Source organism: Eretmochelys imbricata, chromosome 2, assembly GCF_965152235.1.
Source record: "Eretmochelys imbricata isolate rEreImb1 chromosome 2, rEreImb1.hap1, whole genome shotgun sequence".
Taxonomy (NCBI): Eukaryota; Metazoa; Chordata; order Testudines; family Cheloniidae; genus Eretmochelys; species Eretmochelys imbricata.
In genome coordinates, this window is record NC_135573.1 from 109644299 (window position 1) to 109662941 (window position 18643).

General features: G+C 39.5%; 1 protein-coding gene across 6 annotated transcripts in view; it reads left to right on the plus strand.

The window, feature by feature from the left end:
- Positions 1–14934, plus strand: part of KIF13A (kinesin family member 13A) — a 196911-nt gene extending 181977 nt beyond the window's left edge. For 2 of the 6 annotated variants that reach the window (XM_077810585.1, XM_077810586.1), the window contains 6 exons: positions 145–192; positions 1791–1902; positions 2939–3090; positions 3662–3766; positions 9751–10867; positions 12678–14934. In XM_077810585.1, the coding sequence (XP_077666711.1) occupies positions 145–192; positions 1791–1902; positions 2939–3090; positions 3662–3766; positions 9751–10867; positions 12678–12964 (1821 nt within the window). In that variant the 3' untranslated portion in view covers positions 12965–14934. The remainder of the gene's footprint in view (positions 1–144; positions 193–1790; positions 1903–2938; positions 3091–3661; positions 3767–9750; positions 10868–12677) is intronic. The other 4 variants (XM_077810588.1, XM_077810592.1, XM_077810591.1 and 1 more) reach the window with 3 other exon arrangements.
- The last annotated feature ends 3709 nt before the right edge of the window (positions 14935–18643 follow it).

Sequence of the window (18643 nt, forward strand, 5' to 3'; positions counted from 1 at the left end):
TAAAACAGCGGTTCTGCTAGCTGACTACATCATTGATGTAGACACATAGAGTAGGTCAGACTAAATTATCATAATGGTCCCTTCTGGCCTTATAATCTATGAACACAAGATATTTTGTCATACCTGTTCACTGGTGTCTTCTAGGTATCCTCTAGCCGATTAGATCTTTTTGGCTGTGATGAAGATGATAAGGTATATGATTTTGGATTTTCAGAAGAATAAGCTGCACAAATCTTCAATTCTCTTGTTTTTCTAAAACAAACTAAAAAAGCACCATAGCAGAAATGTATCGTTATCTGAATCTTGGATTCATATTACTTGTTTTCATTTAGGTGTACCATTTATAGTCATTTGGATGATACTTATTTGTAACTTAAGTAAAGCATAATTTTAGAAACTGACATGACATAACTAAGGGAGGGGGATTGGAAAGATGTAGGAGAATTTAGAACATATCCTTAGAGCCAGTCAACTTCCTGTGCAGATCAGTGTGACTGAGGTCCTAGTCATATTGCAGATGAAACAATGCTATGAATAACCGTATTTTGAAATAATTATTGCGAGCAGGGTCTTCTATGGTCTGCATAAATAGGGTTCTCTTCTCTTCTATGCTGTGGGAGAGAGTAAGTAGGAAGTAATCTCTGGGATGTTTTTGTAGAAAATGTGAAAAGAAAAGGAGTACTTGTGGTACCTTAGAGACTAACCAAGCTCAGTGAGCTGTAGCTCACGAAAGCTTATGCTCAAATAAATTGGTTAGTCTCTAAGGTGCCACAAGTACTCCTTTTCTTTTTGCTAATACAGACTTACACGGCTGTTACTCTGAAACCTAGAAAATGTGAGACATTTCTGTATTATTTCTGTGAATATTATATATGCCTCAGTTTATCTTCTGGATATTAATTTTGCATAACTGCATGGACTTAAATCAAAGGAGCTTGTTAGGGGGAAACAAACAGGAAATTAAACTGACAGAGCAGAGATAAGATACCTCCAGAAAGAATAACAAGGGTTCTTAACAGAACAGTGGGGAACTATTAATTGGGAAATACCCACCTCCATGGCTTCTGCCAGGCTAGCAGATTTCTTTTTTCCAGACCTTAGCCTAACATAAAAGGGAACTAAGCTGTTAAAGCTCCCTGCATAGAGAGGAAAGGGGGTGAGCAGTGGTTGGATATGAGTGTTCAATAGAGAGATGAGAGAATGCTGCAAAGGGCTGTCTCTCTCCCAGCCTAAGAGTAGGGGTGTTTAGGCTGAGTGGAATTTATCTAAACTTCACTCTTTCCTTGCAAGTTTAGGATAAAATTCACATGTATAGGCTGCCTTTTGGTATGTGTACACTGCAGTATGTGACTGCTGCACGTGTAGACATACCCTAGCTAGCTTTGCTCCAGGTAGCTAGAACAACAGTAGCAGTACAGCTATGGTGGCAGTATAGGCTGTACAACCCCCTTTGGGAGCCTGGGTATGCACTCCAAGTCTGTGCTGCCAGGGCTTCATTGCTACTGTTTAAGCTAGCTAGATCAAAGCCGACGTCAGTTTGTCTACATGTGCTGTGGTCACATCTTTGATTGCACTGTAGACACAGTCTTTGTTATTTTAACTCGTGTCTCTGACTGCTGTGTGCCTGTTGACTAATTAATACTTTGTAACCAGAAAATGTATGCAGTGACACAGTTAAACCAGTAAGTTTAAAATTGCATAGGTGAGGTAATTAAAAACTTTTGAACTTTGACTTTGCCTATTAGTTTTGTTTTTGTCTTAATTAGTGTGCATCTGTTAAAATTCCTTAGGGTTGGTCAGAAAGCCACCTCGATATATCCGACTGTTCTTCCAGTTACCAAGATGTATCATGTTACGGTACTTTACCGAGGGATTCCCCTCGCAGAAATAAAGATGCTGGTGGTAAGTCTTTCAAATATATATATGCCTTTTAAATTGCTCTTAGAGAAAAAAGCAAAATATTGCAACAAGAGATAAGGATGATGAAAATAAAATGCAGGGTTCAAAGTTCATGTGCAGTGCACAGAGCCTATACTCTGGAAAAGTACCTGCTTAGTGAAGAGCCTAACTGAGACAGTATGGAAGCAAGGAGAGAAAAAGAGGAAGAGACCTCCAAGAAGGAAAAGAGAAGAGACAAATGTGTTGAAGAAGCAAAACAACAAGGCGAAAAGAAATGAGAACCAAAATAAGGAGGGCTGGAAAGAACAAAAAGGGTTTCTATATTGTTTTGTGCATTTAAAAAAATTAGTTACAATGGCATTGATTTTATTGGAAGATATCACTTCAAAACTAATCCTGACTCCATAGATGTCCTGGTTGCTTGTTTTTTGTGTGTCAGTATACTTATACCATCAACAATTTATTTGGTTTGGATCAGATTGTAACAAGATATTGTGATTGGGGAGTGCAGGTATGGATTCCATTGAAAGTACAGAGCAGGGCAGAGAACTACACGTGCTTATAGGCTCCTTTTTAAATTCTCTTTGGGTCTTCCTTGATTCTGTCACATAGTGTGTGAATGCAGGCTTAGCTCCAGGGCAGAGCAACATCAGGGAGCCAAGCAGGGGAACGCTGAGACGGAGGAAGCAAAGATCTGGTAATTGTGATTTCGAGGATAGCGGGTCTCTTCTTGTGACCGAGGAGGAAAGGGGAAGTTGGGGAGCTTTTGCACCAGCCTGCAGGGAGCAGCCTGTCCCATCCTGCAGTCCTGTGCACCAGGCTGTTCCTTAAGGTGGAATAATCCCTCCCCCCATGGACCTCTGTGCCACCCTCTACTTGGGCCAGTGGGTAAATGCCATGGTTTCACCCTTTTTGTAGCCAGAAACCTTCCTAATATGCTGTTTGACCTTCCCTGATTATACATTATTCTCTTTGCACTTAAGAAGATGGTGCAATAACTACACACAACTGAACTACTATGTTTTTGGTCTTCCCTTAGGTTGTATATCGGAGAATCCACATGCCTTAATGGCCAGCCCTTTTAAAGCATTTTCTCCTCAGCCTCCAAAGTTTTTCAAACCCTTAATGCCCGTAAAAGAGGAGCATAAAAGAAAGATCCCTCTCGAAACTCAACCTCTGCTTTGCCAAGAGGTAATTTTCTTTTTTTCTGAGTAAAGCAAAACTCTGAATCAATCTTTATTTATGAGTAAAGAGTAAATTGCTGTACCTAGCAAATGGTTTGTAGCATGTATCCATAGCATGAAAACGTTGTGATCCTGTGTTGGTAATGACTGGTGTGTGCTTCAAGGGTTGCTCTCTTTCATTGGAATTGGGCCAGTTTCACTTTTTTGGTAAGTATTTTTGTATGGAATGTATTGGTTCTTTTTTTCAAACAATGATATTCATTTTTTCGTTGTTTAAAAAAAGTGTCCCTTGAATATTTTTTATTTTATAAAACAGTGGCAGTATTTTTTCAAAGTGGTGTTTTTAGGATATCCATAACTGACACCTTATTTCTAACCTAAAACACCATTCAGAAGATTGCACAAATTTCTTTTTAACTGTATTAACTTGAACCATGGTACGGTATGTGTTCTGCCTATGTGTTTCACTTTAGTAAGATGTCCTTGTCTCTTTCTAACTTGCATGGGTATAATACTGTACTCAGCTGTAAGTGTCTTCTTTGTGTGATGTGATGTGTTGTGTGTCTTAACATTTTCAGAGCATGCCTTCACCTCAGGTACATAACGCTGGCTGTGTTGTGCCCTCAGGAAGTAATGCCAGCAGCATGCCAGTAGAAAACAATAGCATACATGAAGAGAAGATTGTAAGTTTGTATCTGTTTCTGTCATAATGCCTGGTGGTGGGTTTAAGGTCCTTTCACGGGCGATTATGCTACAGCTGCAGTGGGGGGAAGGTGATGTGCATTTGGTGTTTTTTAAATTTTAAACTGGCTATTATAATGTACTGTTGCTTTCTTGTGAAGATAATCTATAATTTGCAGTAACTCAATTGATTCTTTGATCACTCATGTGTAACCCATCAGGGGAAAAAAATCAGTTTTAAGGGTTGCAGTGTACAAATGGTGAAACAGGTAAAAAGTACTTTTAGAAATCTTTCTTATGTACTCAGGTTTTGTGTACATCAAAGTAAATGGAATGATCCCATTTGGTGTAAGTTATCTTGCATTTAGTGGTGGGCCCTTTTTGAAAGCTTCAAGTTGCCTGATGTTGAAGTGCTGTGGCTAAAATAAGATTGCAGCTCTTAATTAACAGACAACCCTGTCTTCACCATTTTTAGATTGTGGAAATCGTTTATTATTAGTTGCCTGGTTAAATTTTTAAATGCTACCCCCACTAGCGCAGCATCTATGAGAGGTGCTTCAGCATTTTTCTTGTATGGTAGATAGAGCTGTAGGACTTGGGTGTTAGCATACGCTTCAATCTGAAAGTTGGTATGCAAATTCAAAACCTGAAAACTATTGGGAGGGGGAGGTTTAACAGTCCTGTAGACCTCAGAGCATGTGCTGCCAAAAATTCCTCCCATTCTGTAGATTCTTGCGTTCCTACGGTATAGCTCTAGTATGGCTTGTCTTGTCTGGATGGGTTTTTTAATGAAATTTTATAGGCCCTTACCCTGAAGTAGACTTGGCCTTTTGAAAAATGGCTGCTGTTCATGGGCAGTAGCTGATTTATTTTTCTTCTGCATCATGTTACAGTTCCGTAGCATAGTGTGTGTCAGCAATCAGCATTTGTGAACTCTGGATCATTGACTTGAGTACCATGAAGGGAAGAGCGGCAAGTTAAAACTCAAGGAGTCCATTAGAAAAATGTATAATTTAAGGTCCCATAGAGACTGAAATAACTTAATTTGCACAAATCCCCTAACACCTTCTTAACAATATAGCTTACCAGAGCTAAAATAAAACTCCCAGTGCTACAGGAGGTCTGTGCTGAGGGTGGGCTCCCAGGCGAGGCTAAATTTTTCAGAGCTAAAATAGACTGTGCCTGAACCTGGCTGGACTAGATGTTACAAGCTAGAGCAAACCTTTGGCTAAGCTGGGCTCCCAGGATGATTTCAGTGTTTGAGTTATGGCTTGTTAGTCCACTCTACCAAACTTCAGCCAATCTGGTCCCCTCCACCCGACTCACAATGAAGACTCCCAGCTAACAGGAAACACTGTGATTGATTCCTCCATCACACGTAGACTGGTGTAATTAACATGGCCAGGTCCTCCACTGTTATAAATCTGCAGGTTTACAGTTCTAAAAGAAGCTGCCAACAGTCACCATAGGCCTGGATCTATGAATAGTTGAGTGCCACATCAGATAATGACACCTCAGCAACATCTTGCAGGATTAGACTCCATGTAAATAACAAGAATTCTAAATGAAGACTGAATATGTATTTACAAAATGGACAGCAGATTTTTTATTTTTTTTTAACTAGGGTAAAATGTTATACATTTTTAAACATGTTTACATGCCATTTGATTGGCCTGACTCAGAAATTCTCACATTCTGTGGGGAGTGTAGTTTTGATTTTTGTCTTTTTATCCTCCTTTCATAACATTGAAAAATAAATAGACCTTGAACCACAAACAACAATATTAACATTAAGGATTTGGCCTAAATCTTCAAAAAGCAAGGCAATATGGCATTAAACCTAAAACATAGGTTAACTGGCATATATTGTATGTATGTGCTGGAATACGTGTGTGTCGTGGCATGAAATAAGGTCAGATTAAATGTTTGAATATTGTGTGGGCATTTCAAAACTGTTTGCAATTAACATTTCTAATCTTGTTCCAGCAGATCTCATACCAGTAGTAGGCAATAAACTTGGTGCTGTGAAAATTAAATGTAAAGCACCAGTGGTGTAACCACTGAATAACGTGTGCCTTGTTTGAAATTAGTCACACAATAGCTGGGAGTCTAAGGGCTACTTGTGACCCCTAAATTAAGAATTTCAGCGCTTTCAGATACTTGGATTTATCTCTGCTAAATTCAGAGAAGGCATAAAAGGCTCTTTACATCAGCAAGATGTCACAGTTTTACTGTGCTGTCACTTCTCATTCTCTGAATCCCTGTGCTACTGCTGCTCCCCTATGTGCTATTGGCAGTTCTTTCTTCTTAATTTCTGCTGCCACATGCTTCTTACCATCTCTCTGGAGTCTGTTTTTGGTGCTTCGGGCTCCTTTTGCTTTCCTTGACACCTGGCTCGTGCTCCTTTCCAAGCATGTTCTTCTGCGATTCCCTTTTTGGTTCTTATTTTGTTGATGATATAATCTGAATTAGAAACTAGTCTTTCTATGGAGAATGTGCAGTAGCTTATATTCAACTAGATATGTTATCAGCAAACATACAATATTTGCTAGGAAAATAGTGTTTTCCCTTAATGTTTTGAAAATAACCCTAACTCTGTCCCTTTGGGTGGTATGTGTTATTTGAAGGGTCTTTTACTATATGATCACACAACTGTAGACAATGTGATGTGCTATTCAGGTATTACAAACTATGTTTTATATAACCATAGATGCTCATAAAGTATGAAGAAAAAATATTTCATGCTCTTAAAATACTTCTCTAATAAGACTAAAAATAAATTGAACTGTATACTAATGATTTGTAATATCTGCACTTTCTTCCACTCTTAAATGTACACATATGTAACATTTTTCAATACTGTCTATACAGCATAATGTGTGACCATGTAAGGAAAGAACATTACACATAAGTGTAAGGAAGCTGAGTAAAAGATGCTGTTAGAATTTTAGCTCTGAATTTCCTAATACATTTCTTCTAAAGGAAAGAACATTAACAGGAAAAATATTAAATAAAAAGTGGGGGAGGAGGGATGTAAGCAGAGCTACTGAAAAAAGTTTCATAGGAGATAAAATATCAGATAATCTGTGATGCACAAAACAGACATGTTTTACACACTATGCATGTACATGGGAGGGGCATTATCCAATTTTGCCCAGGCCCAATTTTGCTTAGATTATAAGAGGTGACAGCTTCTCAACCCATGGAAGTATAGTGGCTGTTGTAGTTTTGTCTATTTAAGGCATGGAGTGAAATCCTCATCTCATTGAAGTCTATAAGAATTTTGCTATTGACTTTGGTGGGGTCAGGATTTCACCCCTGAAGAACAAGATAATAGGAACAGAAATCAGTCCCACATCTCTCACGTGACACTATGTAGCACTGCCACCAGCCTCCAGACCAAACATCAATAAATAAAATATTTAAAAATAAAATCCTCATTGAAATGTATACATATGAAATTGTTAAGAGTAGCTAATACTGTTACAAAGAAACAACAAATAATCACTTGACCAAATACTAACAGAGCTGAAATCTGCTTAGCTTTTATAGTCAGCTCAGGCATACCCAAACCAGTAGGACCACCTGCCTTAAAGCATTCAAACATTTTCCCTGTCAGTGAATGTTTAGTATGACTTGCAGAATTTATTCAACCCAGGATCCAGTTCTCCATTGGCAATAACATTATTTGAGTTACTCAAACTATTGGTTTTCTATATGTATTGAGCACTGCACAGGTGACAGGCTAAAATGTTAAGGAGAGCCAAGCTACAAAAAAGCATCATGGTGAATAATGTTCATCACTCATAAGGATCAAACCATGTAGGAAGTTTCTAAAAACTCACTGTGAAAACTGTCTTTGGTTGAGAGAGACCACTTAATCAAATATACATAAGTGTGGCCTTCTAAAAATGTGCCTCAGAGGACATTTTAGAGAATTGCTTCTTTCTGAAATTAACAAAATGAACAAACGGGTTGTTCTGTATGCTTTTTCTAAAGTTCCATAGCTTTATTAAATAATGTATTTCAAACAGGCTGTGAGTGGCATTCGCACTAGTACTAGTTGTACCATGTTTAGTGCTTAGATACTACAGTGATGGGCACAGTATAAATACCTAAAATAAATAAGTTTTAAATTTTTTTCTCACCTCTCAGAGTGCAGAATTTAAAAAAAAAATCTTAAAACACATTCAAGTGAAAACTGAAGGAAAGGTGGGATAGTCTATTTTGGTCAAGGTTTCTAGATTCTCTTCCTAGCTCTACCACAGACATCCTGTATTACCTTGGGCAAATCATGCTAGTCTCTGTGCCTCATTTTCCCCATTTTTAAAATGGATTTAATAATACGTCCCTGCCTCACGCCGGCATTGAGGATGAAGTCATTAATGTTTGAGACATTTGGATACTATGGTGATGACTATAGTGAAAAAATCCAATGAATAAACATAAAATAATTAAAAAAGCAAACATTTTGGCCCAGATTCTCTCCTCTATTGAATCTGCTGGAGGCAAGGGGTGGGAAATCAGGGAGCCAATCACAGGTCATTCTTGTAGCCCTGCCATGAATTAGAACATCTTAGGAGCATGTGCTTAAGTGTTTGGCTGGATCAGGGAATCGTTTCAGGCGTCTTTTTGTGTACCTTAACTATGTCATAATTGAGAAGGTCAGTTGTGTAAGGATGACAAATGATGCGGGTGGAGGGGCCTTTTTAAATATATTAAAATGGACCTAGTGTAGTAGAAGTAGTACTGTAGGAACATTGTTAGATATCATTGCATAGTGAGCACTCTCTTGTACCTTTAAAATGTCAGTATTCTACAGTTAAGAGAAATGAGTGCTATACACTGGGAGGGGTGTTGCTTGTGTTCTGCACTGCAAGACTACCACTCTTACAGTAGATATGTTAGTGTTATGTGCTGAAACAAATGTGTTATTTTTTTTAAGCTGTATTTCTAAAATTTAAACTGAAGTCCTGTGTTTCTTGGTAACTGACCCATGCTTTTCTCTATCAAAATACCACTTGCACAAAAAGTTATACATTGGCACTTAAGAAAAATATAGTACAACAGCTAAAACAGTGACAAAATGTATGTTGATTTGCTTTTTTATTTTTGTGTAATGAAGTTTTATGACTGAGTTTAAAAGAATTTCAAAAGCAGAAATAGTAAAATATTTAAGATATTTCCATAATTCCAAAACCAAAGTACTTTGAGATTTTCTGAAATTTCTCCCCACTAAGAGTTTACTTTTATATTTTGAGAATGTAAGCATTTTTATATGGTGGGAGGTACAGGAAAGGGGGCTCTAAAAGAGTCTCAGAAAGTATGCTAAGCTGCACTATAGGACTCATACTGTGTTCGTGTGGCAACTTAGTACAAGATAAGCTGGTGTACCGTGGATTCGTGCCCTGGGTTGCTGCACACTAACTTGCCATGCAGAAAAGTCTTATAAAAACTTTAAAAATATATCTTATGTGATGAAGTTATCATAAAAAGATTACTCTCTAAAATGAATGAATAGTTGGTCTGTGTCATGAAAAGAATTGCAACGTATTGTATGGTTTCCAGGAACAGGATTTGACAAAAACCTATTTTGTACTCAATAAGTGACTCAGAACATGACTCATTAAGTGACACGTGTTTGGTCTATTTACATATAAATTCAGGGGTAAAAATATTTTGGACACTTCATGAATTTCATTACAATGAGCAGCTTAGAAAATATTGATAGGGCAGCACTTTCAGTGGCTTCTTTTTCTCTGTTAGTTACTAATTGCAATTCAGAGGTGACTCATTCTTTGTTTAAAGGATGTAAAATTATTTCTCTTCACTCTTTTGATATTTAGGAGACAAATTAATTTGGAATATTGCACAATATAAGCTGTGGGATAGTACTTAAATCAATGAAGAGAATTTTTTTGAAACTTTAATCTAGAAAATATTTCATAAAGAGCTAACCCTCTGTAACTGTGTCTAATTTTTGCAGGACTCTGATGAAGAGGACAGTGAGTTGGAGGCCATTAATAAGAAGCTAATAAGCTCACAGGGTTTTCATAATTTTCGGCCTTACGTACCTGAGGAGTTTGCTGACTTCAGTGTTTACAATGCTAGCCTGGAGAACAGAGAATGGTTTTCCACTAAAACAGACTTCATGAATTCTCGTGTCCTTGAGAAAGAGGTATCCCGCAGCCCCACCACTAGCAGTATTACTAGTGGCTACTTTTCACACAGTGCCTCTAATGCTACACTGTCTGACATGCTTGTTCCCTGTAGTGATAGCACAGACCAGCTAGCCAATCAGATGAAGGATTTGGACTCCAGTGATCATTCAGGACCATGTCTTGCATATGATATGAGATCTTTGAACAGGGAATTTCCAGAAAGGAGCTTAGCTAGAGATAAGATACATGTGTCACCACTAAAAGAAAACGGTGCCTTAGCAAAAGAGGTTCCATCATCCCTAAATATCACTAACAAAAACTCTGAGATGTTACATAGAGCTGGCTCTTGTTCAGGTTTAGATTCTTCAACTAGCAAAAACATGCGAGACAAAATTGAGTTTTCATCCCGGGAAGCAACAATTGAGCACACTTCAGATGTTGTCGAAGATCATTCATTTACAGAGTTCATGGGTGTTGAAGATGGAAAGGACTTTGACCAGTCAGTAGATCCAAAGTTATGTTCCGCTGGTTCCTCTAATAAAAGGAAAGAAATACCAACTGCTGGGGTGGACAGTGCCTCGGATTTATCACAAAACACTTACAAAGAGGGCGTTCGCTTAGGCCAGCTGGAATCTGTGGCTGTGGGTTACCAGCTGTCAAACGCCATTGAAAACCCTCTGTTTTCTGTATTAGTAAAAGAGACTTCATACTGTCAGACATATCCTGATTCTTCCCTTAATGATTTCATTACAAAGAACCATTTAGATGTTTCTGACTCTGAAGATGGTGCTTCTGCAGACCAAGCCCACACTTTGCCTAGCTGGGTGGCAGTGGGAGAACAAGTATGTTTAGGAAGTAATAAGACAGGCACAGTGAGATACATTGGACCAGTGGATTTTTCAGCTGGAATCTGGGTTGGAGTTGAACTAAGCGTTCAGTTGGGTAAGTAACCACAAATAAGGTACTGTGGGTTATAAATACAGTCCTGTGACATAATGTAAGGTTACACTGTATATTCGCACACTATGTACTCCTGTGGGAATTCTGCACTAAAAAATTGAAAAATCTGCACACAGTAATTTTAAAATTCTGCATATTTTATTTCTCAGAATAACACAGTAAAATCACACCAGTTTCAATTATTTATTTCACAATACCTGTCAGCAAGTATGTCTGTAACAATACAGACAACAAAAAGATTCAACAAATGTTTTTTGACAAATAGATTCCTCACTAGGCATATTAATACAGAACTTTCAGTAATAATTCATTTAAACTACAATACAGAAACTTATTTCCCACATCCCTCAGAAGCAGTGCAAAAGCTTGAGGGAGTCAAAAGCAGCGGAGGGAAAGGGAAGTAATTGGTGGGCAGGAGCCTGAGAGTGAACCTGGAGGGTTGTTGGGTGTGGGTGGCAGAAGTATGGAACAGGTTTTTTGTGGGGAGGGATTATTAGGGTGTTGGGGAGTCTCTCCTGTGCAGTCCCTGGCTGACCCCTAGCCTCTCCCATTCAGTCAGGCACATCTGCCCTGTCCCCATATGTCCCTGTACCCTCACTCCCATTCAGTCCCTGCCCCAGTCTGTCCCCCTCACTAGCCCTTCTGAACCCCAGTCTATGTGCCCCCCCCCCCACACACACACACAGCAGGGCACTGTGAGGAAGGGCACTGTGAGGAAATGCAGACTCTCCTCTTCCCTATCAGCTGCTGGCTGCTACACCAGGTAAGCCAGCTGCCCTCTGTTCTGGTGCCACAGCAGCCTCTGTTGGGCAAAAGGCATAACTGCAGTGCCTCTGTGGCAGAATGTATTTTCTGTGGGGGACATGAATTCCGAAGTGATGCAGAATTCCCCCAGGAGTAACTATAGTGTTGGGAAATACTAAACCAGCCAGGAAGCGGGACTATTTTATATACTCACCTTTCTTAGTGTAGTATATTACTGTTTAAGTTTACAGGTTTTTTTGAAGAGCTAATTTTTAAATGTTTTTGTTTTCAGTTATTTTAAACAAAGAACTGTTCTACTTGGTTTATGCAAAGTGTTTTTTCATACTTCAGGTCATACAAGCTGCCATTGGTTCCCCTTTGTTCCCATGTTTTGTAGTTGGGGGAAGTTAAGGTAACTGAAACCTTTTAAAACTGTCAGCATTTGAAACAACCTCGTGGTGCCAATTCAGCATTCACCTCCATTGACTATAGGAACCAGCAGCTGAAGAGTTCAAATGTTTGTTTCAGCTGCTGCCTGTTATCTTTGCCAGAGATCACTTTTCATTAGAACAATAGTAAAGAGAAGTGTTTAAAGTGCTATTTTAAAACTCTTTTTTACCTTGATTTTATCAGTACAACTTTCATTTTGATGAGAATATTGGAGCAGAAAGGGAACCAAAGCCATTTGTGTGTAAAAGCTTTTTATAGAAATTACGTACAGACTATTGGAGTTAGTGGTTTTTTAGAAAATTTAAGAAGCCAGATTTTGGACAACGAACTGAATTTTTATTTTTTAAATATTCAATTCTGATGTTGAAACAACATTTGCTTTTTTAAAGGGAATAAATGGTAGCTAAGAGTTACTGTGGGGAGTGGTCATTGCTCAGAATGCTTCCCCACTCGTGTTACGTACTTTTGCTTTCACCACTAAGAGCTTTAAGCTTGAGTACTCAGAGTATTTTCAGGATAATCACCACATATATGTTCTGTAACTGCACATGATGGCTAAGTATTGAAAATTAATGCCATGTATTTATTTTCATTTAAGGGAAACATGATGGAACTGTAAAAGGTAGAGAGTACTTCCACTGCAAGCCACGACATGGTTTGTTTGTTCGTCCCGGGCGCCTCAGTAAATCACCAGTTTCAACAAAAAGATGCAGTAGCACTTCACAATCTCAGGCATCCTCAAGTTTAGAGAAGCGAAAAAGTTCTGTACTTCCGGGGTCATCATCCTCTTCTAAAGCAGGAGAAGCACCCCTCTGTCAATCAGGAGATGCAGCGGCTTCTGCTTTTTCGAGGAAACAAGAGAACAGGAAGTCTTGGATTAAATAAGCCGTAGTAATTTTGCACTTGCTACACACATCAAAGTGTAGAAACCTTTAAGGATTTTAAAAGTCGTTGTACAGTTTTCATCTGTCCATACTGAATGTGCACTCTGTAGAGTCATGGACTTAATTCTCTATTTTTTTTATAAATAATATATATATATTATATATATATATATTAATGTGTATCTATAGTTAGTCTGCCAATAGGCAGATATGGCTGCACACTAAAATACAGTTAAAGCTGTTTTGTAGATACTTATGAGGTACTGGACTATTTGTTACACAGCAACTTGGGAGATGTATTTTAAACAAAAAAAAAAAAAAATTATTTTGGGGAAAGGGATGTAAAACCACATTTGAAAAAGCTACACTATGCTGTTCTTAATTACCAAAGAACTTGTATTAGACTGACACATTTGCTGTTTATATCTTGTTTTTATTGTAAACGTTTGTTTTAACTATTAGCTTGGTGCCATGTTTCTTTTATCACTGGGCACCATGCTGCCTTATGTCCTGTGTTTAAGTACACTGAAATATCTGACTGCTTCATATATATTTTTTGTCTTCCTAGAGGCCTGCCACTGTGGTGATTTGGCATTGTGTTGAAAATACTATCAATGTCAAGCCTGTATGTTTGGAATTTCATATGCTAACCCAAGCCAGGCAGTTTGATTGCAGAAACAGTATTACTGCAAGGAAGTGAGGACAACATTTCCTTTAAAAATGGATTTTAGGCAAATGGGGAAACAAAGCAGCAGTAATGGATCACGACTGCAAACCTTGCACTGTTATTTTTGCTGGTTATGATCAAGCTAAAATGGAACATTCTAAAATAATTGTAATCTGTAAAGTCTATTTTAATAATGGAAATGATGGAGGGACTTATGTACAGTGCTTGTGCATTCTTGAGAAAGCTGTTCCACATGTAGATATTGTAGATGCCTGTACAATGTCTTGGATATTTGTAAAGTAACAAGTGGTAAAAATGAGTGAAATGAATGGCCTGCTGTACCTGTTTTTCTTTATTTCTTAGCCAAGTGAACGAGTGAGATACCTGGGACCTTACTGAAAAGCTGCTGCTGTTCCTTTGATTTTGTGTATATTAAGCTGACTCTAGTGTTTTACTATTTACTGTAAAGAACTGTAATTTATATTCTATTTCTGCCAACTTACTGTATTTAATGGGTACAGATCTTTTGTGTTTTAGAATACAGACTGTTTGTTTCAGATTTTAAAAAAGATTGTTTTGCTTGTATTTGACTTCAATACTGTATTTAAGGATTCATTATCAAAAATTAGGTTTAATGAGTTTGCTAGTTCACAGCTTTGGTGCTCCAGTGGGATATACTGTATGCACCTCTTGAGAGATATACATGCTAAAAAGAGACTATACCTTTTAGGAGTGGAAGAGTGGACAGTATAAATCACTGATACCTTTGACTGGTTCGTGTAATATAGGGTTTCAGTAATGACAGAATATAATGCATCTGGCTGTGCCCAAATGTATGATTTGCTTTTTGGAAAAGAACATACATAGAGCAACAGTTCACAGTATTGATGTCCACCCAGAACTGATCAAGCTGTATCAGTGGAAAAAATTATCATGAGGATTGTAACTGAAGAATTCCTTTGTGAAAAAGTATTTTATCAAGGATAATAAGCGATCCTAGAACATATCCAAATGTTTATATCAAAACAGTATTTTAAATCTAAAGGATATAAATTAACAAAACTACATAAAAAAAATTCTAAAAAATTTATAGTATTTGCCCCAAACAACTATTCTGGATCATTTGAAGACTAACGTGGACATTATTTTATGGTAAAAATACAATGTTATTTTGGTTTACGATGGTGTTTATAACACACACACTTGTATTTATTCTAGGCTTTCATGAATACAAAATGTGCTTTTACTTCAGATATTTTGGGGATACGTTTGCTAGTGTTAATATGCAGCCTGTAAAGATATTGCACAAAAATAACAAACCAGTCAACCCTATCTGAATGCTATACATTCATTCAAGAGCTGTTTGTACAATAGTGGTCATGTCAACATTTAAAAAGGGCTCTATAGGTGATCCCGGCAATTACAGACCAGTAAGTCTAACGTCAGTGCCGGGCAAATTAGTTGAAACAATAGTCAAGAATAAAATTGTCAGACACACAGAAAAACGTAAATTGTTGGGCAAAAGTCAACATGGTTTCTGTAAAGGGGGAGATCATGTCTTAATAATCTATTAGAGTTTTTTGAAGGGGTCAACAAACGTGGACAAGGGGTATACTTAGATTTCTAGAACATAGTATACTTAGATTTCTAGAAAGCCTTTGACAAGGTCCCTCACCAAAGGCTCTTATGTAAATTAAGTTGTCATGGGGTAAGAGGGAAGATCCTTTCATGGATTGAGAACTGGTTAAAAGACAGGGAACACAGGGTAGGAATAAATGGTACATTTTCAGAATGGAGAGGGGTAACTAATGGTGTTCCCCAAGGGTCAGTCTTAGGACCAATCCTATTCAACTTATTCATAAATGATCTGGAGAAAGGGGTAAACAGTGAGGTGGCAAAGTTAGCCGACGATACTAATCTGCTCAAGATAGTTAAGACCAAAGCAGACTGTGAAGAACTTCAAAAAGATCTCACAAAACTAAGTGATTGGGCAACAAAATGGCAAATGACATTTAATGTGCATAAATGTATAGTAATGCACATTGGAAAAAATAACCCCAACTATACATACAATATGATGGGGGCTAATTTAGCTACAACTAATCAGGAAAGAGATCTTGGAGTCATCGTGGATAGTTCTCTGAAGACATCCACGCAGTGTGCAGTGGCAGTCAAAAAAGCAAATGGGATGTTAGGAATCATTTAAAAAGGGATAGAGAATAAGTCGGAGAATATCTTATTGCCCTTATATAAATCCATGGTACGCCCACATCTTGAATACTGTGTACAGATGTGGTCTCATCTCAAAAAAGATACACTGTAATTAGAAAAGGTTCAGAGAAGGGCAACTAAAATGATTAGGGGTTTGGAACAGGTCCCATATGAGGAGAGATTAAAGAGACTAGGATTTTTCAGCTTGAAAAAGAGGAGTCTAAGGGGGGATATGAGAGAGATATATAAAATCATGAGTGGTGTGGAGAAGTGAATAAGGAAAAGTTACTTACTTGTTTCCATAATATAAGAACTAGGGGCCACCAAATGAAATGAGTGGACAGCAGGTTTAAAACAAATAAAAGGAAGTTCTTCTTCACACAGCGCACAATCAACCTGTGGAACTCCATACCTGAGCAGGTTGTGAAGGCTAGGACTATAACAGGGTTTAAAAGAGAGCTGGATAAATTCATGGAGGTTAAGTCCATTAATGGCTATTAGCCAAGATGGGTAAGGAATGGTGTCCCTAGCCTCTGTTTGTCAGAGGGTGGAGATGGATGGCAGGAGAGAGATCACTTGATCATTACCTATTAGGTTCACTCCCTCTGGGGCACCTGGCATTGGCCACTGTCAGCAAGTAGGATACTGGGCTGGATGGACCTTCGGTCTGACCCAGTATGGCTGTTCTTATGTTGTCTCTGTACTGACTGAAACTCCTGTGCTTATGCTAAGCGTGTATGTTTCATAGAACCCAAGGCCAGAATGGACCATTCTAATTATTTAGTCTGACCACCTGTATAACACAGGCCCTAGAACAGGGGTGGCCAACCTGAGCCTGAGGAGGAGACAGAATTTACCAATGTACATTGCCAAAGAGCCACAGTAATACGTCAGCAGCCCCACATCAGCTCCCCCACCCCAGGCCCAGCTCCTAGCGCCTCCCACCCACTGGCAGCCCCGCTGATCAGTGCCTCCCCATCCCTACCTGCACCTCCCAATCAGCTGTTTTATGGCATGCAGGAGGTTCGGGGGGGGGGAGGGGTAGGAGCGAGGGCATGGCAGGCTCAGGGAAGGGTGTGGGAAGGGGTAGAGTGGGAGCAGAGCCAGGGGTTGAGCAGTGAGCACTCCCTGGCACATTGGAAAGTTGGCACCTGTAGCTCCAGCCCCAGAGTCGGTGCCTATGCAAGGAGCCACATATTAACTTCTGAAGAGCTGCATGTGGCTCCAGAGCCACAGGTTGGCCATCCCTGCCCTAGAACATGCCAAAATTCATTTTGAACAAGAGCATATCTTTTTTTTAGTTCCAATCTTGATTTACAAATTGGTAGTGATGGAGAATCCACCATAACATATAGAGATTGTTCCAGTGGTTAACGATCCTCACTGTTAAAAAAAAAAAAAAAAATTATGCCTTATTTCCAGTTTGAATGGTCTAGCTTCAACTTATAGCCCTTGGATCTTGGAGGTTGAGGACAGCAGGCAAGCGGAGAATCCCTTCTCCCCAGCAGCCAGGAACTGTTCATCACCCTGAAACCAATACCCTCCCAACCCTCCCAAGGTGGGCTCCCGGACCATGAAGCTGGAGAAGGCACCTCTGGTGAGTGTACCTTTGTAAATATAATACAGGGTTTAAAAGCAAGTGTGTTTAATGATTAATTTGCCCTGAAGACTTGGGATGCATTCGCGGCCCGTACAGCTACTGGAAAAGTCTGTTAACATGTCTAGGGATGGAGCGGAAATCCTCCAGGGACATCTCCATGAAGCTCTCCTGGAGGTACTCTGTGTTCGCCTCAGGAGAGTGATATCATTCATGGTCACCTGGTTGAAATATGGGAAATTTGTTTAAGGGGACATTCAGAGGTGCCCGTTCCTGCAGGGCTGTTTGCCTTTGGCTGAAAAGAAATCATCCCCGCTCTTAGCTATGCGGTGCGGGGAGGCCCGTTCGTGCTGAGCTGTTCGCGTTTGGCTGACAGGGATCTCCCCTGATACTAGCCACGCTGTGGGGGTGTGGGGGGTGTGAAGCAATCATCCCAGAGAATTGGGTGGGGTGGGGGTTGGGTTGTGCTGCACATTCACCCTAAAACCACAGCCCCTCCGTTTAAATGGCCAACCCAACGGGCTTTGCTTGGTATGGGAAAGGAGGGTGCTGCTGTTTGAAACCGTTCCCACATGTTCTGAAGGTTGAAGAAGCTGAAACCCTTTGCCTTACCATGGCTGCCTGCAAGCCGAATTCTGTTGCCCAGCCGAGCATGTGTGATGTCTCACACCGAACCGGCAGGCACTCAATATAAGAGGCCGAATGTGACCTTGTACCAAAAGCACATGTGCTATGTAATGTGAATCACTTGATTCAGTGTGAAACAGTCTTTCCTTTGTTCTCTAAAATGTATCTTTTTAAATACTACTTTCCCTTTTTTTCCTCCCGCAGCTGAAAATGTTTCTACGTTCTCCCTATCATCTCAGTCCCAGAGGCTAGCGCAGATTAGAAGGCGAAAAAAACGCACTCGCGATGAAATGTTCTCAGAGCTCATGCAGTTCTCCCGCACTGAAAGAGCTCAGCAGAATGTGTGGAGGCAAACAATGGCAGAATCCAGGAAAGCATTAAATTAACACGATGAGAGGAGGCAGGAGCGCGATGAAAGGAGGCAGGATGCAATGCCGAGTCTAATGGGGGAGCAAACTGACATGCTCAGGCATCTGGGGGAGCTGCAGGAGCACAGACCGCCACTACAGCCCCTGTATAACTGCCCTGCCCTCCTCCCCAAGTTCCATATCCTCCTCACCCAAACGCCTAAGAATGCC